At 38.7% G+C, this 24,500-nt stretch overlaps 1 protein-coding gene across 2 annotated transcripts; it reads right to left on the bottom strand.

The window, feature by feature from the left end:
• Window positions 1-614: 614 nt before the first annotated feature.
• On the bottom strand, window positions 615-24,396 carry TXLNG (taxilin gamma). Of its 2 annotated transcripts, none has more exons than XM_042788680.1 (10): window positions 24,223-24,396; window positions 15,794-16,106; window positions 14,994-15,085; window positions 11,495-11,665; window positions 10,565-10,759; window positions 8,996-9,115; window positions 7,873-7,947; window positions 5,636-5,728; window positions 5,018-5,113; window positions 615-3,971 (listed from the first exon to the last, which is right to left on the bottom strand). In XM_042788680.1, exons 1-10 carry the CDS (start codon window positions 24,361-24,363, stop codon window positions 3,651-3,653), a joined length of 1,617 nt encoding a protein of 538 aa, XP_042644614.1. In that variant the 5' UTR covers window positions 24,364-24,396; the 3' UTR covers window positions 615-3,650. The 2 variants fall into 2 exon arrangements, with proteins under 2 accessions (XP_042644614.1, XP_042644615.1); XM_042788681.1 differs by lacking the exon at window positions 24,223-24,396 and adding an exon at window positions 20,204-20,252.
• Window positions 24,397-24,500: the final 104 nt, after the last annotated feature.

Genomic DNA, 24,500 nt, shown 5'->3' with positions numbered 1-24,500 from the left:
TATTTTCAGAGTCACAGATCACATCACAATATATTGTTGTAAAACAATTCTATGTGCTACCTAGAAAAAAGCGTACGTAATCGGTGTTGAGTTCAGTTTTCCTTTCGCATAAATTTAGGGCAGTTGCCAAATGTTAAAAGGCAAACAGAACACACAGCGTTATTAGAAAACTGGGAGGGAACTGTACGTTAGTAACAAATGACCCCGCATCGTATGACAGAATGGGGAGCACCCGCTCAATTACTGGACAGCCTGACTTCTGACGTAAGCCCCCCCGTTTCTCACGCCGTGCCCAACCGAGCGAGGGTAGGTAGGTTTTTGGAGACGAAGGCACAACCAGGTCCAGCCGGAGCTCCCGCCCTGCCCGCCGCCCCGGACGCTCCCAGAGCGAAGGGCGCTGGGCAGGGGCCTGTGCTGGCTCCCACCGGGGGGGCCCAAGGCCCCGGCGCGGCCCTGAAACCGGGCCCTGCTCAGGGCCCGGCCCCCCAACACCACGCCGGAACTCAACTTTCACGTCTTTTAATTGTTGAGATTTTTCAAACAAATGCAATGAGTTCAGTAGATCCAGTTCAAAGACATGAATACGGTGTTAAAGAAAAACTCAGAGTCCAGTATATTAAGCATACTCATTTACTTAATCTATACAGAATCGAGTAGATAAAATTTCAGATTCACATTAGTGAAAAATCTCTACAAAATGTTTTTGAAAAGCAAAACAAAGACTGCCTGTTCATTCATCATTTTTCCTCATGAAAGCAGACATGGGTTGTAAAAATAAAGCAGTGTGTTTAGCACAAACTAGATTTCTGCATCACTTTTTTCACAGTTATTTCCATCTACAGTCCAAAGAGGTAGATTTTCTGCAACACCTGAGAATTGAACTGTAACATAACCAGGTGTAATGAAAGGAAGGACAAAACATTAGAGATACAGCCCTAACTTACTTGTGTACGTATACACACATTTGGGTCTTGCATCACATATAATTTAGCTTTTTGCAGCTTAATCATGGTGAAACTGTCAATCAGGCCCCAGCGTTTTGACAATCAGACATACTTATTTCAGGCTACATCAGTTTACAGCCCAAGTTAAACCGTTTATGGTAGTGGGAGAAAGGCATTAGTACAAATTTATTTAAAAACCCTACTGGAGCCAATTTGGCTGCAGACTGGCAGTGCAATAGCCTGCTGTATGGCAGATCAGTTAGAGTGCTCAGCTTACCCCTTACATGAATTCAGTTTTGTGTGGGTTTTATTGTGGTTTTGTTTGTTTGTTTGTTTGTTGTTTTTTTTTGTTTGTTTTCTGTTTTTTTTTCCTCCTCCTGAACAGCACTCTAAGCAATGCATGAAACTATTGACTGGTTTCAGGAAGCAAAGTGCAGCTTACCTTGGCCAGATAAGTTGATATGATATGGGTATGTTATTGGTAGGAATGAAAAAAAAAATCCCCATTTTAAAAGCCTTTCACTTGCAACATTCTGCTTCATTTACATATTAAATCAGTAACAAATATATTTGTATTGCTGCGCTATACATGTCTCTAAAAGCCCTTTAAAACATTCTTGCAGCAGGGTCCAAAAATTCACTCTTGCCTCCATACAGAACAAGCACTATAGAAAGAATTGTTAGAGATACAAATGTCCAAATAATAAATTGTAAAAATAGAAAACTGCATGTCCTACCTTGCCAAGGGTATGATGCATCAGATACAAAGTTCTCCACTTTTCCTCAGGAAAATTACTTCATGCTTATTGTTAGCTGAAAACCAGTTCTCGCAACAACTATTTTTTAAACGGTTTGATTCTATAAAGCAAGTCCTTTGAAAAGCAAGTCTGAAATACTTCTTTCCAGTATTTTTTATGCCATATGGTTAGCATGATTAACATTTCAAAGCTCTGAGTCTAACATGACTGGCTGCTCATTGCTACCTTCTTTTCATTCCTGCTTTGTGCTTGGACCACAAACACAAAAACTGCACAATTCTAGGAGAAGGATGGCCAGCTTCCTATTTGCTCCACCATTTAGAAATGTCAGTTTTGCAGTTCCTCTGGGTGGTATGAGCTAAAACACATTAGGCCTTACATAACCTTACTCTCTTTCAGAGACCGCTACATTATTTCAATGTACATTACTACAGGAAAAGGATCAGGAGCTCAGTGCAGCCTGAACATTCAAGTAATTTAGCCACTAAACTGTCGAGGGCAGTGAGGGTGGGAAGCTCGTTGAGAGATGTGCTTGATTCAGAAATCCCCTCCCAAGTAAGTGCAAAGAACTTTAAGTACCAGAAAAGGCTACACATGATCTTATTTCTTAAAATGACAGCAACCAAAACTAGAAAGTAAATACATGGGAACTAAAGTTAAGGGTAGCTTGTAGTTATTTCACACATTGCCTTGCCAAAAAATAAACGTTGGTCCTAGTTTCTTTCAGGAAAAGAAGTCACAATGTGGATATCAAATTTTCTAGGAAAAGACTATATAGCTTAAGGTTAACAAGGAAGCTTTGCTCGTGGTATGTTAGTATATGAACGTGAAGTACCATCTTTACCAGATAACCTAACTGGGAAGGCACTCTGCCAACTGGTACAGCTTTGAGGTTGAGCGTGCAAGAAATGCCACGTTGTACTTCAGGAAGAGTATCTGAACCTACGTGTTCATGTATAACCAGCATACGCTTAACTAACACTTAAATACATTGCATATGAGGCTATTAGAGAAAGCCTATATGCCAGAGACTTGTGTGTTCCACACCTTCGGCAGTAAACAGCTGTCTTCCAGCCCTTCAGATAATTCAGAGATTCATCTAGACAGTAATGGATTTCTAGTCAGGATAACACGTGATGGACACTCTGCAGCTAAGAGGGAAGAACGTGACCAACACCTGTGCAATAGGCTACACAACTGCAAAATTCCACTCTGTAACATTACTGTACATTTTCTTACACACTTATATTTAACATGTTCACAGGTAGGGTAAATAGTCCAAACTAACCTTTACAACACAACCCTGAGAAGTCTGCAAAAAGTTGTACACCCTGTTTCACCAGCTGCAAATTAATGTATTTCAAATCTGCTTTTTCATACCACAAAGTACATAAAACCCTTTAAACATATCTTTTACTATATTCTGGACCTTTACTTTTTCATTCATATATATGAAAACATACTAGAGGGGAAAGCTGACATTTTTTACTGGCCATTAGATATCCTTACGTAGATCAATTTACTGGAAAAATCGGTAATCTTTAGTATACTGAGTGGCAAATCAATGAACAAAATCAGAGTGCTGTTCTTTAGACAGAAAGAAGTGACCTGCTGTCACTATTTTTCCCCGGAACGATGTTGTATCTGTACACAGTCTTCCATGACAGTGATTTGTGTTGTGGGGAGGAAACGCACATGCATCCTTTTATGGAAAAATATTTTCTTTTAAAAAATGAGGCAGATGTGCAACACAGTTGTGGAAAATTTATAGTTTAAGCTATTTAAAGCTGCTATGCAGCTTCCTGTACCACTTAAGTCCAGTAGTTCTAAGAAAATACAGATATGGTAGAAAAAGTAAGAAAATTTTCACCACAAAACCAAATAGTTACCACCAACAGAGAAAGTTATACACAAAATATATCTCTCAATACAGTGTTTACACTTCATTTTAGTCTACAGATTCAGTGCCAGGAACAGGACTTGTTGAGACAGTCTTTTCAGAGCTATTTGCTGCACGCGATTCCACATCGGGCTGGATTCCTGGTTCCATGTCAGTGGGAGTTCCCAGCTCCTCGTGGGAATTGAGTGTGCAGGACTGCAACACCTGCACAGCTAGATCCACATCTGCTTCTCTGAGAGAAACCTGCTCCTTAAGGACTTCCACCTTCTCATTCAGCTCGTTCCTTTCTGTCTGAAGGGCCCTGCATAGCTTCTCCAAACGCTCCAGTTTTATTTGAAAGCCCTTGTATTCTTTATCTCTTACTGTTTTCTGAAGGACAACAAAAAAAAAATAAAAGCTCTGTGATCCAACTGATTTTCTTAAACTAAAGAATCACCACTATCTAATCCTGAAAATTAAACTCTTAATTAATCCAGGTCAAATTTCAGCTGCACTAGAACAAATTTCCTCAGAATACTTGACCGCTATGCTTCAGATGGTTTGTCTAAGCTGGAGTGGCAATAAGACACCTTTAGAAACAAGCAATAAGAACTGTGTAACCATATAGCGCTAATTCTAAGTGAGGGCTGAGTATCAGTGAGGATCCTGATATGAAATCCCATAAAACAGTCAATTACAACCCAAATAATGGCAACTATAAGGAGCAGAAGGGCATACAAGTGGGAAATGTGCAATCCAGCAGCAGAATCCAGGTCAGAAGGTACCATACTCATGGCTCTCCTAACTAGCTCCTTAAAAGAACAGAGAACAATAGGCAGTGCTATAGCAGAACCTATATGACCTAGCATGGTTTAGCAAGGTCATACCTAATATACTCCAACTAGACATTAGACAGTGCAGGCAGAACCATATGCCTATGGCCCGTGTGAAAACTGATTGAGCTCCCCTCCTGCAGGACCACAGTTAAGTAATAGCACCTCACAACCTCAAAGACAGCAGCAATGCAGGAAAAGTAATTGCTCCCTTATACATAGGTTATCTCCCTCGTGTCAGTCTTGGATATTTCAAAGAGATTTCTACTGCGGCACTGATTGAACTCTGCATAGCCTATCAAACTATAGTCAATTCATTCAGCTTTTATGATTTTATACACATTACCCCACCAGTTAAACAGTAAGCAAGGAAAGATGAGGTTGAATTTTCTGTGTGTCATGAGTTCAGACTTACATAGCAGTTTCTAAATTTCCCATGTTTGAGAAGAACAGTACCATTTACTCAACAGAAAAAGGTAAGGCAGACAATCAAAGAGGCGGCTACTGTGTATTCTCTCCAGTTCTCTAAAACTGAAAAACTGAATTAAGTTCTCTAGGACACAGACTCTGGTTCAGCCGTACTGCTGCTTAAAAGATAATTACCTCTTCAGCCATTTGCAGAAGAGCCTTGTTGTTGTTTTCCCACTTCGTACGCCACACTATGGTTTCCTTTTCCAGTTTCTTGATCTTCTTCGTCATCTACAAAAGATAAATAAGACTTAATTTGCGGCTTGTGTTGCAGCACAGGTAGGTTTATGTGAGTAATTTGACTTAGTGTTACTTTCCAAGTCCAGTTTGAAGAAGTTATTTTACAGAAAAGTCTTCTTGCACAAAATCAACCCCACAAACACAGATTCCGCATTCAAAACCAAGATCGATTCTTAAAAGAAACAGACTAGCAACCTTCAACTAATAAAAACTTGCAGGAAAGGAAGTTTTAAAACATAAGCACAGACAAAAAGACCAAGTAGTATTTTATGCCTCAGATAAAACACTGAAATTGGAATTTAGATACTATGCGAGCATGTCAAAAAACAGAAAATTACATTTCTCTTCCGTAATGTGATAAATTCTTATGCCCTATCTATGATCCAAATCAAATGTCAAAATACTCCACCTATTTTCAGAGGGCAAGCACTGTTATAGAAATCTTAAATGCATCCCACTAACAGCATGTATTTTTATATTACTTTTTATGAAACTAAGCAATCCTATAGGTACCTTCTCCATTTCTTGCCTGAAGGTTGTAAAGAGTTCATTACTTTTTGCCATGGTGGTTTGGAATTCTTCAAACTTATCCATGTAAAGAGAGAGCTGTTGGAAAGAGGCAGGAATGTTAATCTGAACAGCTGTATACAAATACTAAAATATTAAGGTACGAGGCAAAATTAACTCAAAATAGTAAGATGAATGACTTATCTTTTTTTTTTATAAATACTATCCCATGATTTCCATTTGAGGAACATGCAAAACTTGTCTGAAAACGTGCTATTCAAATTATACACACAGGAGAGTTCTATGTTTATAGAACAGCAATATATTCTGAAGTAAAAAGGGCACTATGTTTTGTATAATGTCAGAAGACACAGTTCATTACTATCTAATTTTTGCTTCCCTGCTGAAAAAAAAAGATAATCTGTGGACATATACACCTATCAGCACATGGTCAGTGAAATTAAAATTAGAAAAGATCTACCTTTCCACCTTAACCAGCCAAAGCTAACAACCAATGCTGGGACAAAAGAAACATGCTGGATTCCAGAAATCAAAATACACATTCACACCACCTATGAAATCTTCCCAGTGAGCAAAATCGTGGAAAGTGAATATTGACAAGGAATTAATTTCATAGTGAAAAGCATTATATTTTAACTAGTGAAGAGCATTAACACTGCACGACAGAATATTTTCTTGCCCTGGACCACAAGGTCAAGCATCAAGAAGGAATTATAAAATATGTTAACATAGTTAAAAAAAAGTTATGGTTCTTATTAAAGCAACTTATACTACCAGCGTGTAATTTGATGTTCTAAGAATACATGACCATTTACTAGTAATTATTTACTCCAACTGAAGAGTAATCAGTTTTCTCAATTGGGGTTTGCAGGACAATATAATTAAGAGCACAGAAATACTGTGTTTTGCTCTAATAGTAGAGGAAATTTTGTAACAGGATATTTGCCTATCTTGTCAACAGTACTTCATGACTGCCATTATTGTGACTGAACTTTCTAGCTCATCTTATTCTACAAAAAAAAAATCTGTCAGCCCCAGGAAACCACAAACTATACACACTGTTACTGTTAAAAAGCATAATAAAAAGGCAGTGGGATTTTAAATAAAAGGTAACCAACATGGGAAAAAAAAAATCATAAAAGACTAAGCATGGCAAAAAACTATTTGGGAGAATTCAGATACTAATGAGTTCAAGTCCAACAGAGATGCACGTGTATGATTACATTTAACTACACACACACTTTATAACTGTTGGAAAGCCTGGAAAATAATTAGTTACAGTAAGTGTGAAAAAATGGCATGAAATAGAGCTTGTAAGGAGACAATACAAAGCCTCACAAAACTGAAGCAATACGAGCTACACAACAAAAGGAGTAGCTACTGCTTCTCAGATGCTATGATATTAGCTGAACCTACCACGTCCCTTTGCCTCACGTGCTTGCACTAATGTGTGGCCCATGACTGAAGGTGATCCAGAACCACAGTGCAAAAACTGGACACCATCTCTCCACTCAGAGGATTTTGCTGTAACATTCACAGCAAGAAAACAACGTGAAGATAGCAGTTTGTGGACAGAGACACTCAGGTTACTAAATCTGAACAGCTAGAAGGATGTGACATTGCTTGCTCCCAATCCTCCACAACAGGACGAGATGGAAACAGTATGGAACAAATTCTAAAACCTGCCTGGGTAAAAATCCCCAACCAACTTTTTATAGTCACAAGTACCTCTCGTGTCCTGAACAGCTGTTAAAAAAAAGATAAAAATGCCTTTGGAAGAGAGAACAGTTTCAGAGAAGACAAGGAACGGTGAAGTAGCCACCACAATGGATAGATTCTTAAGCTTTCATATATTCTAATCTTTGTAATATTAACACTGTTAATTTAAAAGAATATTAATTCTAGCAATTCAGTGTTTAGCACCTTCTAGTAACTGTACTCTCCAAATGTATTCAACACCAAGTACAAAACATCAAGTCTTTACAACTTATACTTCACAAGCGAAGAGCTACCTACTGGAAACGATATTTAACACTTATTTAAAAAAAATACCAAGTACTTTTCCCAAGTAGTGTATTGCATGTGATGAATGAAAATATGTAGTGTTTTCATATGTTGCATTATGTCCACTACAATCACAAATCTCTTAGCATTCTGTTTCAGGAACAACTGTTACTTAAGACCACTCCATTTAAAAAAAAAAAAAAAAAAAAAAAAATTACCTGCTGCTTCAGCTGAGCTTCCTGTTGCTTCATCTGTTCACATTTGTGTCTAGACTCAGTAGCTTCTTTTAGCAGCTGAAAAACAATGTAAAAAGCCACATAATTAAAAAAGTACTCTTAAGAATGGCTTACCCTGATCTATGATGAAAAATGAACAAATGTTAACATCACTTAAGGGCTATTCAACCATGTTTTCCCACATGGGCTTTTTTATTACAATACTATACTTTCATTATATATGATTTAAAGCATGTGCTGGCACGCAGAAAATTTTATTGAGACATTTTTCTAACTGGTAGCATGAGTCAATGTTTCCATTTCTGTAGCAAGTTTGAACAGCTAAAATTGTATGAGTAGTTCATTAACGAACTGTATGTAATTTATAAATGTTTTGCAAGTTCTATTTTCCACATCCATTTCTCCAGTCACTAATACTACCTTTACAGACTAGTTCAAACTAATTTTGCTTCAACTTGACACCATTATGTAAGTTCGTCTTTGAAGATACTTTCATCAGCTGATGATTCCAATATTGTGTCTTAAAACAGAAAACAATCCAATACTAGATGATCATTTGATCATTTTAAGATTATACAGGAAAAGCAAGACTTTTGCTTAGAAGTTACAGATACATAAAGAGCATAAACACCCAAGTATTATTTTTTCATTGGAAGCTATCTTCTTGGAAGACTGCAAGGAATTGCCCATTATCAATATACAAATAGAACATCATGCAGTTTTGGGGACAGATAGTTCAGAAAAGCATATGCTTTATTCTGCATTTGTTATTTCTTATAACATAAAACCAGAAGTTACAATTCTTGACTGCTAGGAAGTACATTTGGTGTTTCAGCTCAAGGTGTTTCCCAGCCCAAGAAAAATCTAAATGATATCCAGTACATTTTCTGAGAAAAGGCAAATGGTAACATTACTTGCCTGTAAATATGGACATTAATACTGTAGGCATCATACATAGGCAAAGCTTAGATCTCCGTCTCCTTGTCCAAATTCATCTTAACTTTCAAAAGACAGTTGCCTCAATTTGCTGTATTTGCTTTAAATCATGAAAAATCTAGTTTGGTGGGCTTTGTTATTTCTCTCAACATACACAGAATTCACTTACAAACTCCCTTTCTCGCTGATGTTTTTCCTCTGCTTCTTTAATAAGTTGGGTAGTTTGTTGAAGTTTGGCATCCACAAGTTGCTGCTGCAGTTCTTTATGTTTAAATACTTTATCAATATGCTAAAGGAAGAAAGAGAATCATGTTAGTCAAATACAAACAGCCTACTGGTCAATTAAGGTAAGTGTATGCATATAGGGGGGTGCACATTGTTTAGCAGTTTCATGCAAAAGAAGAAGCAGCAAAAGACTGTTTTACATGCCTTTTTTCTCCATACATTATAAGTACACTCTTTTTATGCGTATTTTATTAAATTGGTACAATACTGTCAGTCACTTCACACCAGACATTCCAAAAATCCTGTAACAAGCAGTCTACATCCCTTCTTCTAAAGTTGGTGTACCTACCTCTAATCCTTACTGTATCTATTTTGTTACTTCTAAAAGCTCTAGTCCTCATAATTAAAAAAGCTCAATATGAGTGAAGTTTGAAACAACAGTTTATCTAGCTGATGGAATTCCACAAATCACTGAATTGTGCAGTCTTGCTTCCATTTGTAAAATAATACACAGCAGCTTCCCAGATTTTCTCTTCCCCAAATTATCCTACGGTAGGTATGATTATTCCATGATTACAAAAGGTGGGAAACTAGTCTACAGAGAGCTTCCTAAATGATCCGAATTAAAAACAAAACAAAACAAAAAAAGCAAAAAAAAACCACACTAAAAAGCCCCCAAAACAAAACAAAAACCAAGCCAACCAACACCAGTTGAGAAGTTAAATTGCAAACTTCTTGTGCCAACTGAGAACTATCAAACTGATCTTAGCTGTAGAGCTCCCTGAAGCTTTGTTCTCTCTTTGACAAGAAGAATTGGCTGTTTTCCACTACTGTAGCTTAGACTGGCTAGCTCACATACTGGTGCCAATTAAAGCTAGCTCAGTTAGCCCCATAATACAGTCATTGCCATCACATCAGTCCGAATATATTCTTAAAGCATGATAGCTTCCTTTGATCCTATGCCAACAAGAAGAGCTACATAAACAAAGGAGCTTCTCCAAAATCCCCAACCTTAATGAACGAAAACAAATGACAGAATAACTCTTAGATCCCCTCCTGTTATAATGTGAAATTATAATTAAAAGTTCAAATATTAATACATATTTATGTTGGAAATAACCTCTGAAAACCATTTAGTCCACTTAGTCCAGGATCAACCTCAAAGCCTGATCAGGCTGCTCACACCTTGCCCAGTTGTGTTCTCAAACTCTCTAAAGACAGAGATTCCACAGTCTCTGGACAACTTATTTCTATTTGACCGCTTTCACTGTGAAAGCTTTTTCTCAATGCATCTTGAATTTAGATATACAAAACCAGACTGAAAAGGCAGACAGTGGGCCAAACAGCTACTTAATTTTTCATACTAGTGAAGAAAGAATAATAATATATATACACACACAAACACACATGATGGCTGTGAAGTATTAGGGGTTTTTTTCTCCCCTTGAAATAATTATTCAATCCTTACAGTCAAGGAACTAACAGAACCTCAATAGAACCATAATGTAAGCACCTCTTCTCGCAGTGCATACTGCTCAATGAGTTTCTTCAGTTTTTCCCCCAGTTCAATATTTTCCTGACGGAGCTTGGCATTATGTATATCATGCTGTTCCAGTTGAGCCTGAATTTCATTCAGCGTAATCTGGAAGTGTGCAGTTGCTTCTTTCCGTCTTTCTTCTTCTTCACGTGCTTGCTGCATATTTTCTTCCTTTTATGAGAGAATATTAACACGTTCAAGCCAAACTATGCACCTTTTCCATATTTTTGAGTCAGAAGGAATGATAATAATTCACTTCTGTATGGTTTCAAGTTCCGAAGTGAGAGAGTTAAAAGCCACAATCCTAACATGCTATACTGATTACCCAGATGAAGTGCACGGAACGAAGAATCTAGAAGTTCCAAAAATTTAGAGAATCTTGTCCTTACCACTAACAATGTTACTCAGAGGCTGGTATTGTAAGATGATACATGAATACTCTGCAAGCGTGATAATTACCCAGATGTTAAAACCAGCACTGATACTACAATGAAATTTTCTACAGTGATCACAGATAAGAATCTCTCGGCTCTTTCATTTCACTCCCATCCATTATATTCTGACAGAATTAAGCCTTTTTTGATACCCTGCCATTTCATGCTGCTGTTATTTCACTTGTGCTATTTTTTTCTAGCAGCCATCAGCACTGCTCCCAGAAGCAAATATGGCAAGATCACATACTGCAGGTAATATGAACCAGTTTGAGGGAAAAAAATACTAGCAAATTGACCTACCCCCATATTCTTTACCTTAAGATCAGATACACTGATGCCACATGCCACTTACCTCCTACAGGTGCAGGTAATGGGCAAAGTGGTAAGTAAAAAGCAGCAGTCCTGATTCTAAGCAGTAATTAATTAAGATTTCCACCACCATTAGCACTGTGATTTATGCAAATAAACTAACCTTCAAGGTCTTGTTATGACGCTGAAGCTCCCGACAGAGAGATTCCAGTTTGCTACGTGCCAAAATAGCCTTGCTATGCTCACTCTGCAAGTGGACTTTCTCCTTCACAACTTGTGCTTGCTTCTTCTGCAATATCTTCATCTGCTTTTGAACATTCCGACTCTCCTCCAACTAACATCAGAGGGTATATTTATTAAATAAACATAGGTGAAACTATCTTTATGCATCTAGATGAGCAGACTGAGCAAACTTTTAAACATTTCAGATGGAAGCAAGAAAGTAAAATAATTTCATTAAGACCCCCAAGCTGATCTTAAAGAGAAACTCCCATCATCCTACAGACAATTCTAAATGTGTAAGGACAGAAGACAAAAATATACAAATTACAACTTAAACATTTGCCTTTGAGGAACAGGAACCATAGACCTGTTGAGCATGGGCTATCAGCTTGCATTCAGCTACAGGGGTAGGACCAGCCCTGAGAAAGGAGGATGTGGCAGATACAATTAAAAGCCAACTGAGACTCGCTTTTCAACAAGTCACAACTTTTTCCACTCTCTTATCTGTAAGGTACACACAACTGTTTATCCAACAGGTCTTGCTTTTACTATCAAAAAGAAAAACCCACAGAACTGTGTACAGAGTTTGTTCTTGTCAGCTGGAGCTCCTACCAAAGGAAGCAGTAATTGATACAAGTTTGTAAAATGCTAAGGTATTTCAGAAAGGAACAGATACAACTAACAGTCCTGATAAATCAAGTCAAATACTATTAAGGATACACAGCCCAGACTTTTTTGACTTAAGAAATCTGTAGTCTCAACCATTTGAAGCAAAATTTTTGTTCTATTTCCTTTAGGCTGTTTAAATGGTAGATGATAGCATTACATTTTGTATAAAGTGCTGACTTAAAAATCTATTCTGTGACTATCCAGTGAACAGAAGTTTCTTGCATTAATATCTAGTTGAGAGTAAGTTCCATTATACACGATTTTTGGGCTCCCTGAGAAACCATATTATTTAGAGTCTGTTCTACTGTAAAGAAGGTAACAATGTTAAGCGTAACACTGCTCCTTATTAGATAGTGCCTCAGCCTTAGGATACAACAGGAAAAGGCAGCGGGCAGTGAGGAACATCACTGACAGGAGAATACAATGCTGGTTTTCTGAAAGAGCTCAAAATAATGCTGAATCACAGAACAGAAGAAAGAATAAAGTTAAGGACCTCCATGACAACAGTAAATTAAATGTATATTTAATCTAGTTTAGAGAAAAGTTATGTTAAGGGACTATTTTGATATCCAAACATAAAAAGCCCTTTTCTTGGGTGGCCAGAAAAAACACCTCAAGTGGCTGTGCTGTTTGCATACCTATGAAACTTCAGGTCTGTAGAAGTATGCCAGCATGAGACACATCACCAAGGATGCAAACCTTCCTGCATCACAAATTGATCTCCTGATAGATTCCAAATTAGGAAAAAAAAAAAAAATTGTGGAAGATCTTTTGCCAGGAGAGAGGCATTCCTACCTTTATTGTACAGTCCTTTTCATGAGACACCACTGAAAAACCTGACAGTGAGCTTTAAAGATGATGAATCTTTAAAAAAAGAAAAAAAGCATTGTAGGTGCACTGTCATAAACAGTTCAAACCTCTGCTGGCATTAAAGCTGACACCTATGCCAGTGGTTCACCACCACTATCATGAGGAAAAGAACGCATCTTAAAAGGAACATAACCAGATCCAACCTAAACTTTCCAGGGGAAACAGAGTACCTCTAAGACTCATTCAACTAAAAGGGAGCTACTGTTACACCCAGACAAGCTCCCACCCATCTTCCCAGCAGTTCTGAGCATCATGGGAAGAGCAACTGTCTTTCTAGGACCGTGACTATCTACAGACTGTGAACGACTACTCTACCTATAGACTATGGATGCCCTCCTGGGAGGGGAAAAAAACATAATGTGAACAGGTCTCTTGACTGCCAGGCTTCTTGAAGGAAATTACAGTTCACATGATCTAGCTATTCCCTCATTGTTTTGAGGGTTTTTTAAAACAAGAAAACTCAATGTGAAGATTGTGCAGACTGTTTTCTTTCTGGAAAAGTGAGGAGTTCATGCCAGCCTAGCTTCTCAGGCAGGCCATCATCATCACCACTGTGATATGACATGGGAGCTGTTCAGTCAAATAGAAAAGGTATCACATGCACAAGCAATTGCTCATAAGAACTCATTTACTGCATTTTTTCTCTCACAATATCAAAGCTCATTTTTAGGTGGGGACCCTATCCTTGAGTTGCACTATGGAAGTATTACTGTTTCTCTTTTAAATGAAAGTGACAACTTAGAGAAGCTGCTGATTTTGAAGGAAATTCACTCGTGAACAAGAAAGTGCATGTGAGAGATCAAGGAAAACAAAGCAAAAAGGTCATAATCTAAGACTATTCTTAAGTAAATAGTATTGCCTCTGTAAGTAAAAAAGACTACCTGCTAGCTCATTCTCAAAGCTCTGGACACATTATTAATCTCAAAGGAAAAGTAAATTTATTTCATAAGAGCTATGCCATATCATACAACCATTATGTCGTTTTCAGAAACATTTTCCTAGATCATACACTTGACATCTACAGAAGGAAAGTCTAATGCTTTTGTCAAGCCATTCAGTTATCTCTTTAGTTTCGCATTCATTTTATAACTACATATATAGTGGGAAAACATATACACAGAGTATTTCCAGTCTTTTCATTCTTGTCTGCCCCTGCCTCAAGATGAACAAGTCAAGGATTTTTGACTCCAGGCACATTCTGAGAGGTGAACTAATGAGGCTTTTTTTTGTCCCCAGTTTTGCAATCAATTAATTTACAGAATAAATTTTAATTTCTCCTATTTGGGGTGGGAATGCACTTTATGACCAACTACTGCTAACATTCTGCCTTTTTGGTTTGTTACTGAAGAAATGTATACTGTCCACTCTTTTGCATGTCAGAAAGCACAAAACAGAATTAAACGTAGACCTTTCTAACTTCCCCTACCCCCAAAAAATCATTAAAATGTTAAGTATAACTGAACATTTTTCCCCTAGATCTCAATCTCACAGCATGTTCTTTCCTTTTATCCTAAAGGGTAAAAATTGTAAAATGCTAGCACAAAAGCATAATCAACAGACAAAAACTAAGATAATAATTGCTCCCAGAAGAAACACTTAGCTTTTCTGTTAAACCTAATGTTATGCTTCAACACCAATTTATCAAAAAGTTTTTATAACCTATCTTTTCTTTGGATTTAGGCAGTCATGTAGAAGTGAAATGAGTACATGCAAGTTTGGCTGAAGCAATACTCATAACAAGACTGAGCATTTTGTTCTGTTTGTGGTTTGTTTTTTTTTTTTTCCTCCTAATAACACTGTGAAATATTCAAAATTGTTAACTGTCCTGTGTTAGAAGTTCTTGCATTCCACAGTTAATATTAACACATGAATAGCTCCTGCTATCTTTACAAGTTACTTACCAGATCAGCATACTTCTTGCACAAAGCTGCCAGCTTTTCCTCTGGAGTAGAAAGTGTGTTCAAGGCTTGCATTAATAATAGCACTTCTTTTCCTATGAATTGGATAAAAGACAACCATATTAAGAAAACCCAAACATATTAGAAAAGCAGCCTGTCTTTAGAAGTAAAATATAGAACCATGAAAAATTAGTGTGAGATAAGTTGTTCTCTGGTTTGATAGTTGCATAATCCTAATGGATGACAAATAGGCTGTCATCACAGTAAGAATAAATTTGGCTTGCCTATGTGAGCCATTACACAACTTTGATGGCAAAAATTATTTTAATCGTAAACCCACAAGTATTCTTGTTTTATAATTTGTAATAGCATAGATAAAAAGAAAAATCTGAAACGGTGAAATTTAAAAGGTTAAGTTTTGCTAATAAAGGATATTTACACAAATATTTTTAATAAGCCTTTGGAATTTAAATATTAGCAGTGCTCTGGTAGCATTGAAAACCGCAATCCCAATTTAAGAGTTAATCCAATAACTGGAAAGTTAAAAAAGCTGATTAGTAATCACTACAGTATTATGGTTATTAAAGTTCCTGTAAAAATAGTGTTACCAGCTGAAGGATTCTTACATATGCATTAAGAACTATCTTTTCCTAAGCAGGAGTGCACATTTTTTCAGAATATCCTGTTAAAGATTACAAGTTCTGGCTACAGAGTACATCTGAGACAAAGACAGAGCAAATGCATAGCTGGTTTATGAAACTACTACAAGCCATTTAAAAACCAAGATGCTGAAGAGAGCATACCCAAAGTTTTCTCTTTGTGCTTTTCACTCTCTGGATCTTGTTGGCCATCAGGTGGATCAGTACGGGCCTCTTCTCTCCCAGGAGTCTCCTCACGAGACTCTTGAGAGCAGCACATGGACCCCAGGTGCTTTCTGTTCTTTGTGATATACTCAGCTTCATCCAATGCACCCGTATTTTCCAGGCCATAACAGTTGGACTGCGCGTGCTGCAATGCTGTATCAGAGAATTCATTGCACTTGCTGTTCACCAGCTGATCCTGGTTATTCATTCCCATCTCCTGAGATCCAGCTTCTTCCATTGCACCACCAACCAACTTCAGGAGGGAAGGGAACAAGTGGAAGTAAATAGTCAAGCAATTGTATTTAAAATTTAAAAATCCTTCTTTCTTTTGTATGGACAAATAAGAGTAAAACTCCACCATTATTCAAGTTGATACTGACTGCTGTTAAGACAGGTACATAAATAACTGTTCACAGAACGAGCCTAGAGTGATGAAGAAAACAGCATACAACAGCCCAAAACATTAATTACTTTATTATGAAACAACTTTGACACCTTGTCATTGTAAAAATGTTTGTACTCTAGAAATTAAAAGCTCACAAGGAACTCTGTTCTTAAAGCTCCAAACCTAATTGGTTAGCATCTCAGCTATTAAAGCACACAATTGTAAATTAAAACACTTCTCCCTCATAGTTCTTAAAAATGTATCTTACAGATCAACACTAAGATATTAAACCTAAAACTCATCAAGAATTTAACTAGCTTTATCTACCATTATTTGAAGAATAAGGTACAGAAATCAAGGCACCATTATATTAAAACCAACCTTATTGCATACTGACTTCAGAAAAGTGGAAGGTACCAGTTTTAAAAAAATTGAAGAGACATACTCCAAGAAAGAGGGGAAAAAAATAACCTGCTAGGAAGTCTAAAGAAATCCACATAATTACACTGTTTCAATAACATACACAGGGTAAGAGTTTAAACTACTTCAATCAATGAACGCCAAATACGATTGTTGGCTCACCACTGGAGAAATCTGTTGTTAGAACAAGAATGATCAACACGACCAGCAGCACATCCATTTTTGAAATAATAAAATTCACCTATACGAAATCATCAAGAGAGTGAATATTAACTGGGTTCAGATTTGGTGTGCTACTACCTATGACTTTTAATAATATATTATTACTGCTCAATTAAACAGAACTTTGTCAAAAGATTTCTTAAACCCCAAAATGTTTAATCATTTAACCAAGAAGTTAAACATGGCCAGTTGTTTTAACACTGCAGTGATATGTCCATATTTTGGAGCAGAACACCTGATGATACCACTCTATAGCTTAAGCAGCTTCAGGACTCCTCTCAAACACCAGGACAACATTCTCAATTTCTAGAAACATTTAAGGCTGATGAGAACTTTAAGGGCGTTTGCTTGGGTGTTTTGTTTCTTTTAATACACTTCAGAGGCTGGGACTCAGGACAATACTAATTGGGTGATTGGGTATTTTTTTGCTGTCCATTTGCAATCCTACTATACAACACACGTACATACTTAAAAGTATGATAAGCAGAGTTGGAACTCACTTTACTGCCAAAGTGAAGTGATCATTCCCCTTGATTTATTTTCAGAGAACTGAAAGCAAATTTCCTTAAAGTCACAAGGAATTATAAACACAGTGTTTGTTTATATGCACTTATGCTGTTTAAGCACAAATTAATTTCATATTATCTTACATTTTAATATTAGAAATGTGCTAATTCTTAAAGCCAGAAGTTTGCACTTGGTTTTATATTTTGCACAGATGGACTGTTTTCCTCTTCAAAATGAATTAGCCAACATCAAAGGAACGCAGCCAACACTAATAATATATTGTGAGTTATATTTCAACTCCCAATTTGTTCAGCATGCTTGGAAGAGTTATTTTAAAAAAATCATTAAATAAATATGCACTAATACTGTTAAAAAATATATATATAACAGCTTAGTGGTACTCTATACTTAAAGCAAGTCCCTTTATACCTTATCTCAAGGCAGATTAATTCTTGAGAAGATGGAATTCATACAATATCTTTCATGAAGGACAATAAGCTTTTTAACTGCAAATAATCTGTATGCACATTAAGGAGCAACTTTTGACTCATCAAGAAAGATTCACTTTGCACTGCACTTTACAAGCGTGGAAATTATGCACATGCTTTATAGACAAATAATGCACCGCAGTTTTATCATTCTCCAATCATGTCAGACAACTTACTTGATAAATGCTTGCAAAGGTAATGCAATAATAGATTTGCTGTAACAAATAACCAACCTCAGCATTTAACAGTTGACCTTTTTAAAGCTGTAAAATACATATTTTATTTCCTTAGATTGTCTTAAACTGTGGGGCTTCCATTGGCATGAAAAAAGCTTACCCCAAGTTTAGGGTCTGCTAAACAAATGAGACGCTTCTTAAAAAAGGACAAGAGATGTGAAAACAGCAGAGCTCGCTATCCTTTTGTAGGTACCAACGGTGAAACCATGGCACAGATATTCTCTAAAAACCATGATTCACACGGAAGCTGAAAATACTGTGTCACATTACATCGGCAAGACAGGAAAGATCAGAGGTATCTGATCACAACATGCTACCAGAGAACTGCAGTACCAACACAACAGCTGAAGCTTGCAGTTCTTCCATCACATAGGACATGAACTTCCGATTCAAATATGCGTGTCTAAGAAGCCTGGCAAAAGGTAGGGAAAGTCTGCTCTAAACTCAAAGTCTGTGGTTTGGCGCAGTATTTCCAGACTTTCTAAAATCCATAAACAGACTTAAAATATTCTTTTTGAAAGCAGAGCACAAAATTGCCAGGAACTCCAACCAGCAGCTGAAAAGGCCTGACTGGATGCAGCTGTGGCTACACACCGAATAGCAGCAGTGCCCAAACAGCCCTCTCACTGTCATTTCAGTCCCCCTTTTCATACCCTGCCTCTGTTGTGCTAGCAACAGCATTCGTGCAACTTGTTCTAACAGTTTATAGCCAGATCGGTACCTCAACCCAGTTCACTGCACAGCAACAGGCAATCCTGCCTACCAGAAGTGCTAGCATGATGGTTGGAAAGAAGCCAAGCCACAAGAGTCACTAAAAAAGAGTCTGTCTAATCATGGCCAGAGCACAAGGAATGAAACAAAAATATACCTTATCCTTACCATAGATACATAGTTAACACTGACTACTGAGGTACATCAGCAAAACTACATTCAAGAGCAGAACTGCTTCAGATTTAGACAACCCAGAGATTTTCACTGGTTTTCATCTGAGAAAATTCTGCCGCTTCTGGGGAGAAGGGTGCTACGGGCAGGGGCATACATGTGAGCAGTAAGTTAAAAGATGCCCACCTCAACTAGCAAACCATCACAGTAACCTAAACACCTGTCAAGTCAGAGCTGGCAACTATCATGCATATTCTGAAGCATCTGAAAGTTTCATGGAGTGAACACCACCTCATTAATTCAGCAGAGCTTTTTGTAGAAGTCAAATTAGGTGTCAGCCCAATTCTTTACCGACAGTAATAATTTCTCAACTCTGAGTATTCTCCACCCTTTGTCAAAAACCCCACAAGTATCTTCTGAACTTCAGACTCATCCTCTGAAGTCTAACACAAAAGGTAGAAATAACCTATCAGAATGCTGAATTGAAGAGAAAGGTTTGCGTACAAGTGTCTTGTACATCTCAAATATATTTGAAGATAATAGCAATAGTGAAAAAACTACAGAACTTGTCAACCTTCTTTTCATTTTCCAGTGAACATGGAACAAATCCAAGCTTACTGACAAGCAAGCAAAACCAAAGCTCAGTGTGGTGGTAGACAGTTTTTGTAATAATATCCAGCTTTATCTTAAATACAATTAAAAACTAGTGACCACAGGCTACAACACTGTATTTTAAAAAGTAGTTCTACCAACAGCTAGAACAACCTGATAATACATAAAAAAATAACTAAAAAACCCCCTAGTTGAATTCTATCAAGTTGCAGTGCTTAAGTTCCAGCAAAACTGACAGTAGTGTCACAACATACTAAAATTCTAATGTATTTAACCTAGGTTAGAAAGTGTTCTGGCAGGGGCCACAAACACTGATAGCTAATGACTTCCTGATTATGACTAACAAAATTTTCTACGTTAGCTGTCACTTCAGGTATTAAAAACCTAACCAGAAGTCTAAACAGCCTTCTTAAACTCAGATTTATTCTTAAGACACTTTAACTACAGATAGTTTCAGATGTGATCTATATCAAGCTTCAAGTTGGAGTACAGCAATAATAAATAACCCATTGAGAATGTTAAGTACTAAACCCTATTAGTATCACTGAAATTGTCCCCCCCTTTCTGAGACAATGGTCAGAGCAACCCCAACTATTACCTCTATCTTTTCAAACGCGTGCTCATCAGACGAGTGAACTTCTCAGTTAACATTCCACCCAGAACAGAGCACTTCCAACAGCACATTGTATAATAGCGTTGACTCAGCACTGACTGAATAAAAACGAAACAAAACCACTCCACACCACAGACCTTCTACTGAAATCACCACTACCTTTTCTAGCTGCTACCATGCTCTCTCAGCGTCCAGCTGGCTTCCAACCTCCAGCTTCTAACCAGCTTTAGTACACAGGTGGCTTATAACCTGACAGACCAGAATTAGATTGTTACATACCTAGAAAGATTTCCAGCGAGAGACAAAAAGAGTATGTCGCACAGATAATGTGTCACTGCATAAGATCACATAATTATTTATCAAAATACAAAACTCTATCATTAAAAAAAACAACTTGCCACCTACCTAGCTGTGAAACCAGCTATTACAAGATGCTGACACATCTGAATAAGCAGATCATCTTCAAGCTATTTAAGATAAGAGTTACAGGCCAAACAACTTGAGGACACCTGTAAGAAAATTACTGGTAACATCACTCCTGCTCACCCCGAAGTTTTTGTTCAGTCTTCTGCTCTGTTCTCTCAACTTGTACCTTGACCAAAAAAAGGTGCACATCAGGAAAACTCTACCTTAACTTTGTACCCAGACGATGAGAGTACAAGATAGGTATCCAGTTTCATAAATAGGATATGATCACGAGAACCTAAACCAACTTTACTTCAAACGGTAACTGCTTCAGTAAGACACACTGCACATAAGGACAAAACTGACACCTAGTCAGAACATATCCTACCATGCCAAAATGTATTATATACAGACTTATTTGTTTGTTCTAGTACCTACAAAAGTCTGTAACATACAGTGCTACCTCAAATATACTGGGCTTATTACTGGTACTACATGTACCAAAGTACCTATATTTTATACTCCTACACATATTCAATCTTTCCCTAAAACACCTCTCTGTACTTCTTATTAAAAGAAACCATAATTAGTAGCTACACCAACATCCTTTTTATCCTGTATGTAAGCAAATTACCCTAAAAAAAAAAAAAAAAAAAGCAAAAAAAAGCACTAGCATTAATCTCTCAAAACATCTATATTCCCCATAGTAGCAGTTGGCCTCTACTGTGAAGACTCCTACCTCCTTAGCCTTCAGAATTTTCAAAAAATATCCTGGAAGCTTTAGAACAAACAGATGTGCATAAAACAGATCTTCATGGCTGTAAGACAACCTAAATATACAAGCAAACACATAATAATTTGCTCAGCATCAGGCTCTAGAAAAGACCGTATGAGTAACATCGTTCAGCTTATTGCACATGCAATTGGATGTGAAACCCTTATATCCATTTATCCTGACCAATTACGTAAAAAAACCCAAAGATCTTGTGGCAACAAGTATGTCATATTTATCATAAATGTTTACAGTTTGTAACAAATTTTAGGCTTCCTGCACCCCAGCAACTTACTTTAACCCACTAACACTGGAAAACTTACTTTGAAAACACATGCACAATACGCTTTTCCTCAGCACAGATACTCAAGATGACTTAATTTAACATAACTGTATTGTGCTCAAAAATCATTAATTCTTGGTAGTAATTTTAATCATCTCTTCTCCATAAAAACTAGCATTTGGGGATGTCACAAAATTTGGGTTTGAATTTTATAGCAGGTGCACCGTCATCCACTGGTCTAGACACAGTAATTCAGGTGCTTGTGACCACAACACTAGCTTATTAAGGTTGTCTCTCCATGCTTCTCACAGTTTACTTCTCTATACTGTGCTCACTGACCTGAATGATCATACAGCCTAATTACACCTTTCTGAAAACCTGATGGCCTCTGAGGTGGCTTTCCCACTGAGCTAAGATCTTAGTAACAAGATCAGAAAGTCATTTCAAACAACCATTTCACCCTGTTCTGTCATTACATTAAAAAATATGTTCTAAGCATTCATTTACCTACCTTCAAAATAATGGACTGAGGCACCTGCAGTATTGCTCATCACTAGTTTCAAAGCACTGCAGGTTAGAAGTCCTGACACAGCAGAAGGACAATTAAGAATCATCTACTTTGGAAATCTGCATCTTATCTTTATAAAAGTCAATACAGAGTCAACGTTAATATAAATCCACTATTAATACTGCTGACATTCAAGATACAGTCTTTGATATTGGTTGAGACTTGCATTCTCACGTGAGCCCTGCTTATGGACCTTATTTTTTGTTACCCTTTCCATGCTTCTTGCTCTTTCAGTGGCCTCATGACACAGAAGACATTCTTACTTTTAAAAATAGCTTTTTTTTATTATTATTTACCTCAAACAATCTCAAAGGAGGGGAGGAAAAAAAAAAAAAAAAAGGTTGGTTTTGTTTTCTTCCCTATGCTCTGAAGAAAGATTAGAAAGATATCTTCCCTGCTTTAGGTTAAGCCCTTAACAACACTTCCCATAATTCTGGCAAAAATTTCACTGGAGGAACCCAAAGCTTAAATGGAAACTTACAGTGTATTTACATGCTGGACAAAGTGCTGCACATTTCATCAGCTCTTTTTTAGTGCAAGCATATGAGACAGGTGGCAATTAAGAAAACATTTAATACAGTATGAATCACTTCCTCCAATGAGGTTTCGCTTCCTCTTTACTATAAACCTCATAGTTTTCTAGCCATCCACAGTACATTTCTGGAAAAAAGCAGGGTAGACAAGTTCTAAATTCCCAATGCAAACGGATCACAAGGAACCTAAAAATAAAAGAGGCTCCTGTGTACCAAGGTAAGGGGAGGGAAATCTGCAAGAGATTGCTGAAGGTTTTTTAACTCACAAAACAAGTCCCAAGTAAAATTTGTTTGATATTCCCTACCACGTTTCACGTTTTTAAAAAATTAAATTCCATTTGACTGAAATATGAAATCATATGGGCATGCTGCTTTGTTCAGGTTTTTTAATTGTTTGGCTTTAAAAAAAAACAAAAAACCCAAAAAAAACCAAAACCACATCATCATCTGCTTTCATAGCAGATACTAGAGTTACTTACAAGCCGCTTCCTAGGAAAGGACAAGAACTTCAGAAGACACAGAGCCAAAGAGATGGTTTTCCATTGAGGAAATCTAGCTCCAGAGCCTCCTGAATCTCTCTCCAACAGCCAAAATAAACAACCACCACCACAGTTACTATTTCTGGGATGTTATTATCCCTTGTACCGCAGAAAAAAATGTTACCGCAAAAAAGCGACTTGAATTTACGTAAGGACACGGGATGAGCTACTGAAGCAGCACATGAGATTACCGCGGCAGATCCGTCACACAAAACACGGTGCCGGTCGTATTACGGACAGCAGCCAAATTACAACCCATTTTAAGCCTGTGCTGCGTGGTGCCCGAGTACGCGCATTTTAGGCATTTCCTACACGGACGCACAACCAGAAATTCACGCAAAGCCGCCGAGGACACCGCCGCTTTCGCGGCGAAAGGGAAAGGAGCGAAAAGGCCGTTTCTACCCGTTGGGGCGGGCAAGGAAAAGCACCCGCCGCCCCCGCCGCGCCGTACCGGGGCACAGCCTCTCCCCCCGCGGGGCCAGGCGCAGAGCCGCGCCGCGGGCCGGGGGACACGCGTGGCCGCCCCTCCCACCCCACCCCCCCCAGCCACGTGCCGCCGCCTGCGCGCACGAGGCAGGGTCCGCCCCTCCACCCTTTTTGGGGGAGTGAGAGGGGTGGGCGGAAGGCCCCCCACGCGAGGCGAGCGCGACTGCTGGGGGGGGAATGCCCCCCGAAACCCACCCCCCCCCCCCCGTCCCACCACCCACCCGCGGCCGCAGCGACCGGTCCGGCCCCGCGGGAAGCGGAGCCGCCGCAGACTGCCGAAAGCGCGGAGCGAGGGGCACGGCCGGGCGCAGCCCCGAGCGCCGGGGCCGGCGGAGCGCAGAGGCCGCGTGGGGACGGGGGAGGGCGGGGAACGAGGCGCCGCAAAAGCCGCCCGCCCCGCCCGCGCTCTCGCCCTCACCTCCGGTCTGCCGCTCGGGGCCGGGGCCGGGGCCGGGGCCGCCGCCTCCCCCCCGCCGCTGTGGGGGCGGCTCCGTCCCGCCGCCGCCGCCGCCGCCGCGCTGCCGCCACCGCGCGCTGCCTCCGCTCCGCGCGTCGCCATGATGTGACGGCAGCATCCAAACAAGCGGCAGGAACCCCGGGGACACCGGAAGCTCTCCCTGCCGGCCCCGCCCCTTCTCCCCCGCGGCAGCCAATCGCCGTGCTGCTCTGCGCCCCACGTGGGAGCCTCGCGCGTTC

This window comes from Tyto alba, unplaced genomic scaffold (assembly GCF_018691265.1).
Source record: "Tyto alba isolate M040663 unplaced genomic scaffold, T.alba_DEE_v4.0 Super-Scaffold_14, whole genome shotgun sequence".
NCBI lineage: Eukaryota > Metazoa > Chordata > Aves > Strigiformes > Tytonidae > Tyto > Tyto alba.
The sequence above is the reverse complement of the archived record's forward strand: the minus strand, read 5'-3'. Positions and strand labels throughout refer to the sequence as shown.